The 6544-nt window shown below is 36.8% G+C and overlaps 1 protein-coding gene across 1 annotated transcript; it reads right to left on the bottom strand.

Annotated features, from left to right (window-relative positions):
- Positions 1-309: 309 nt before the first annotated feature.
- Positions 310-4248, bottom strand: LOC114357865 (proteasome subunit alpha type-7-like). The gene is made up of 4 exons (XM_028311652.1): positions 3989-4248; positions 2372-2585; positions 1767-1916; positions 310-449 (listed from the first exon to the last, which is right to left on the bottom strand). Exons 1-4 carry the CDS (start codon positions 4246-4248, stop codon positions 327-329), a joined length of 747 nt encoding a protein of 248 aa, XP_028167453.1. The 3' UTR covers positions 310-326.
- Positions 4249-6544: the final 2296 nt, after the last annotated feature.

Raw genomic sequence — 6544 nt, 5'->3', positions numbered from 1 at the left:
TTTTGTTGAAAAAATAGATGATAAGATCCACTTCACGAACAAATGTTTTTAAAAATTTACTTTTTTGGACTAACTTTTTTGCTCATATAAAACGCACGTGGATAGTGTCTCAAAAACATAAATTTTAGTCTTGTGTTCAGTACAAGGTCAAGGCCACTAATCCAGACAGAAATCCTAGCAGGTTAATCAGACCTAGTCAAAGATATACTCTAGGATGCTATACTAGTGATAATGAAAATGCTACCGACTTACTTCTCGTAAATATATTTTGAACTATAAAAATAAAATAAAAATCTTATAAAACGCTCTAAAAAATTAAAACATTGCTACAACTGCCTCTTTTTTTCTTTCTCAGCCTCTTCTTTCTCTCTCGTTATTTCTTGTATCACAGTGTTGATTTCTTCTTCGTTCAACATCTTTACGGGCTGGCGTCTTTTGATGACGGCTATCTAAAAAACAAATAAAAAATGCCGGTTGCAGACCAAGAGTTTAGCTTAAAATAACTTTTTTTTTTTTAAATAACTTAGGCCCAGTTTATTGATTCATAGTTAAAATAACAAATAGGTAGTTAAATTTTGCTACCAATGGTTAAATATTAACAAAATGATAACTAATAGTTAAAAAATTGGCTATCCATTGTTCGAAAAACATTTTTTTCTGATATTTAACCACTTGTCGTTTGACATCTGTCAAATTTGACTATTGATTAACTACGAAAAAAAAACCGGGCCTTAGCTTTTGATAAAAGCACCCGGCTTAAAAGTTTTTTTGATTAAGATTTTCAGGGATATATTTTATCTATGTATATTAGCTGTGTGTTTTATCCACTCCCACTATTCCCATGGATGTCATAAGAGGTGACTAATGGGCGAAATATGTGATCAAGTTTTCTCAAGCTGTCTGGTCAGCGTTGGGAGTGTATTATATGCCAAATCCTCTATTTGCCTCTGGTGAATTGGGCCAAATGCTCTATTTTGTCTCTGGTAAATAATTGGAGAAGGTCTTGCTTCTGCAGATCTTGGTCTTGCAAGTCTTGGTCTTGATACTGGAGACTGAAGATCAAAATCTTCATGATGATGATTTTTTATGAAGAACAGGTATTTGACCGCAGTAGCACCTGATGTTAAGTGAGTTAGTCTAAAGCCCGGTCTTTGAGCTCGTAGAATTTTGTGATTTGTGAAATTCTACGTGCTCGCAGACCAGACTATAGTCAGTCTTAACGCATGACCTGATGAGAATTCAAATTCAAATTTCTTTATTCATAACCAGGTGTTTTTACATTTCTATATTGCGATCGAGGAATTCTTTTAAGTAAATAAATACTTGTGGTAGAATATCCCCGCTCTCCATATTAATTTAACATTAATTGACAATATAAATAATAATTATGACTTTAGATATACATACATTACTTTTCAGCCTATTTTTATTAAATTAAATAAAATAACATAAAAATTAATTAATTAAATCAATTTAAATTATAAAAAAGAAAAAGTAATTTGTTTCAGGTCTTGTTACACAATATAAAATGTTCAAAATTCCAGGGTGCAAGAGTGAGTTTGTGAGAGCAAAACAGTGGGGGGGGTGTGTGTGTGTGTGCATGTGTGTGCGAGGGTGGGTGATTTAGTTAATTTACTTCTTCTATAGTACGACCGCTTAAATGAGACCTCGCATGCGGAACGTTCAACGTCAACCTCTTCACCGTGACGTCATATATCTTGAGAATGATGATGAAATTTTATTTACAACAATTCCAATTTACTTACATCAAGATTCCTCGCTCCTCGCGACTGGACTTGCAGCAGGGCCTTTATCGCCAGCTTCACAGTTCCTTGGTCGGTCGTCACCAGCTCCGGCTTGTAGTTCTGTTCTAAGAACTCCCTTACTGTCTTGTCGCATCGGCCTATGGACCCTGCCTGTGGTCAAAATGGCAACCGAAAGTGCAGTAGTCTATGGGCTTTTACTAAATACTTTTTATGGTCAGCAGTACGATACTCATAGTACCAGCTATGCTTTTAGTTCCTTTAGTTTGGGGCTTGATGGCGCAGTGTAAAATACCAAAAAATGCTCATTATTTTATTTATGTGTAAACAATATTACATAAAAGAAAGCTTTAAATTTGAATAATATGTATAGCTACAATTGTTACTGCAAAAAAACTAAGGGTAAAGCAGCTGCCAGTTAATGACGCTCCAATAGTTCTGATTATTTTTTGAGAAAGTAAAAATCTTATTAGGGCCGCGTAATCTCTAATAATGCAACGGCTACGCGGCTGTATGCTGTATGGTGGTTATCACATTTTTGAACTTTACAGCCAGGTTCAAAAGTTACATAAAATGACCCTGCGGTCTTTAAGAAGCTTCAATCATACCTTCCACTCATAGTAGATCCCCGAAGGCTCAGTCTGGTACAGATGCGGGTTGCCATCGAAGTCAAACCCCCCCACCAGGCAGGAGATCCCAAAAGGTCTTCGCCCGTTGCTCTGTGTGTACCTCTGCTTCATCTCAGCTATGTATCTCGCTATGTACTCTGTGGTGACCGGGTCCTCCACTGTTAGACGATGGGACTGGCATTCTATTTGGGCCCTTAAAGTAAAATAAAAAACACGTGAATGCTAAGAGGAAACCTGTAAAGAAGTCCTGTCCTGTTTACCAAGTTAGAAACCTATTAATTCGTGATGAGTAAACGGGACTATTCCCACCTCTCTTTCCCACCACTGCAACTCCTGTGTAGCCAGGATCTACAGCTTGACCGCCAATAACCCAACCAGTGAAGGTCAAGTTTGTCCCGGGGGAAAGTTAAACTGTCATTGGACCAGCAACGAAATAATTCATGATGAGTAGGATACTCAAAGCTTAATTAATAAGTTTCTAATAACCCCCGGTTTCTGAACAGAGATTTTTAGCTTCAGCGTGCTCATTTTATTATACTAAAGTATGAAGTTAAAGGCTAAGTAGAAAATGGCTAAAAATATCAATTTGGAAACCGGGAGTAAGACGGTCTTAAAAAACTTGTAACAAATTGTTTTTCTACCTACTTCATAAGGTAGGTACAACCTTGTCTTAAAGTTAATGCATGAGATGAATCAAGGTTATCTACATCGCAAAAATAAACTCCAAAATGCGTAAGTTCAAAATTGTTTTCCATTCATATAAAATGTAATCTTTATGTAACCGACAATGACATTATTATCACTGTTGTATTAAATGTATCATACTTTTTACGAGTCTGAGTCATGAAAATAACTTTAAAAGGAGCCTTTGATTGTTATAAGAATGACTTTATTAAGAACAAGTAGGTCAGATCTGATCTTTAAAAATGTATCTTTCGTAATTCAAGGATGATATTTTTTTTAAATATGATCATTGAAATAAGTAAATGTTGTTTTCGATAATATCGTACGATATTGGAATGTTATATGCCAGTCTATTTATTAGGTTTTACTCTTTAATGCTTTGCCAGGCGTTTCAAAAGTCAAATCAGCAGTTAGAAAAAGTCGCGCCTTACTACTTCACCTGAAATCTTAAAAAGACTGTTTAACTCAATGAGATCAAGTTCTGACACCGCCTAAATTATTCTCAAATATTTACTCTACTTGGCTTATACACGGGACTATTCTCTCGTTCCCACCGTTACAACTCGTTTGTAGCCAGGATCCACAGCTTGACCGCCAATAAAAACCCAAATAGTGAAGGTCAAGTTTGTCCCAGGGGAAATTAATCAGAAGAACACAGTATTATTATTATTATTCTGTCTAATGGCTTCAATGGTGCGAATTTACAGCACACTGGTTTTGCCAATGTCGAGTGTTTAGAGAGACACGGTGGACAGTGGAATTTGAAAGTTGCCCGGTGATAATTTAATTAATTCTTCAATGAGCTTTTTACCACGAAGTTAAGGTTCGATTTCCCTCCATTGCAAAGCGGATGACAGGTGACAAACAAAGGTTTAGTAACCTATTTGGCTTAAAGTAAAATTTATTTTTCACCTGGAAATCAGGACTCGAGCGTCAGCCCTCAGTCCAGCAAAAGCCAGAGTGACGTGCTCATCCAGCGGAACTATCTTCTTCTCCGTTCTTTCGTCCTGCAGCTGTGCCACTGTTCTCTTCTCTACTCCCAGCACTATGACCTCTGGTCCTCTCACCCCCACGGCTGCGGACCCTCGCCTGACTGCCTCTTGGGCGTATTGGACCTGGAGGAGTTGGCCATCAGGGGAGAAGACCGTGATGGCTCTGTCGTAATTTGCCATAAGGATTTTTTGGGCTTAGAAAGATGTATTTAGATATTTCAATAGCAGCACGAAACACTCTTACAGAATCCTTTGGGTATAATAAATAAATACACAACGTGCTTAGCAAATAAAATTCAAAAAATAATAAAGCAAAAATGAAAGAACTGTGTAAAAATAAATCAGAATGATTTTCTGTCATATTGACGTCATCAATCATCAACAGATTTTGTACATTATCTGTTTCGCATAGTATTCTTTTTGGTTGTAATATTTTTAGTGTTTTCCTCTTTCTAGTATTTTCGAAATTTGATCATACCTAAGCTTTTAGTACCTTCAGGCAGCTTCCATGTAACCTAAAAATCTTAATTCACTCTTATTTTCATAAGCTAGGCGGTTATCACACTGCGCCGCGCTCCGACGCGGAGCGCGGGGCGACAGATTTAATAATTGTATGCAAGTATATACCTCAGTTTGTATGGAAAACACGCGCGGCACTTCACACTGACAACGCGTCCGCGCGCGTGTTTTTTTATGAAATCACGCGCTCCGCGGCGGAGCGCGGCGCAGTGTGATAAACGCCTAACAGTAGTAAAATCGGCGGCAGAGGAGTTCTACCGTAAATAAGTATGCTATCATGATTCCGATATGCATATTTGCGCAGTATCTTGTCAGCCAATATTGTGAGCAAGTATTTGTTTTGGACCACACCGCCCACGCCCAGACGAGAGCACATCAAGCTTGACATTGGCATCTTATGTCGTTGTAATAAGTCCTATTTTGCAACAAAAATGTAAAGGTTGATGTGCTTATAGACCATTTTTATTGCTGCACGCGGGTCACGTTTTCCATTAGTTTGTATTTAATATAAATAAGTTAAAACTTTGCTTTCGCCGGCTAGGTAATTGATAAACATGGCGTGTGGATGAATTAACAATAAAAATTAAGTAGAAATAAGTTACGATAATTCGTTAACACTGTGGTGTGGCTCAGATCCTATTTTAATCAAGAGGAAAGATTTGATCTACTCCGAAACTACTGGTCCAATTTGAAAAAAAGTTACCATTAGAATCCTACATTATTTCTTATGAACATAGGCGGTATGGATTTCGCCGGGGCAGCTCGTTTGCTATAGATAAAAAAATATACAGTTCTTTTGAAGTTTCAGTTTCTTCTTACCGGCTTACATTCTGTAGGAAATAGCCTAAAATTCCCAACGAAATTAGAAATGCTTTACACCCGAACTAAAGCGGCCATGTCCTGGTCTGCTATCCACAAATTATCACCCTACAACCAGTATTTCACTTAGACGACCATACTCCTTTATTTGTGCGCGTACGCAAACGTATGGCGACACTAATATCCTTCTAAATTAATTTTATGCACAGCATCCTGGTTGAAATATGCATGATACGAGTAAAAGATGTAAACACATGTTTAATAGAATACTGTTTTATTGCATTGCGTTTGATTTTAATCCGAGTGGATTTGCAGCGGTTTGTATATCAAAAGGATTTGAGCAAGGCGTTTGATACTGTGTCTCATCACACATTTGTAGTTAATGTGGAAATTATTGCGCAGTTATCTTCAAAGCTGTATGTTAATAAGTATGATTTACAATTACAGTTTCTTATTGAGATATTATGTTGTATTAAGTGTTTTATGACTTGTGGAGTTGGAAAGGGGAGTATTGTGGGACCTTCGCTTTAAGGTTTTTGTTTAAACGTAACTCCATACACAAAAATACAATACGAACTTACCGTTTCCCAGTAAAATTTGGGGACAAGCAGATGAAAGTAAAATAGTTCGAGTCAAGTTCTTGTATGTAGGACCTGGACTTTTTGAGTGTATTTTAATTACCTCTTGAATCTTTTCTAGCTAGCTATAATAAAAGAAGCAGTTAAATAAATTAAGTGACTCGAAACAAAATCAGCTTTTACTACACAATTTGTTATGTAGGCAGAACTACACAGATCCAAATGCTTCGATAATAGAAATGCTTCCTTTGATCCGACTAATTAGTACCAACAATGAAGCTTTATTGAACGAAGGCTATCAATTACTAGCTGAACGTTAGACTTATAATATAACTGATAGATAAGATTAATACATCGAGACATTGTTCGTATTTCTGCATAAGCTTATCTGTCGGTTAAAAGGTTACATTGTCCGTACTAGGTGGTCTTGATATGGCTCCATTCAGGTTTCAATAAGTCGTACCGAATTTGATATTTTTATCAGTATGATTAATATTTGCAGAAAGTTTTGATATCTTGTACGTGTTTTTCTATTGTTGTTCTAAGCCACAATGGAATTA

This window comes from Ostrinia furnacalis, unplaced genomic scaffold, assembly GCF_004193835.3.
Source record: "Ostrinia furnacalis isolate ACB-3 unplaced genomic scaffold, ASM419383v2 OfSCF3526, whole genome shotgun sequence".
Classification (NCBI taxonomy): Eukaryota; Metazoa; Arthropoda; class Insecta; order Lepidoptera; family Crambidae; genus Ostrinia; species Ostrinia furnacalis.
Note: the sequence above shows the minus strand (reverse complement) of the source record. Positions and strands in the feature narration are given on the sequence as shown.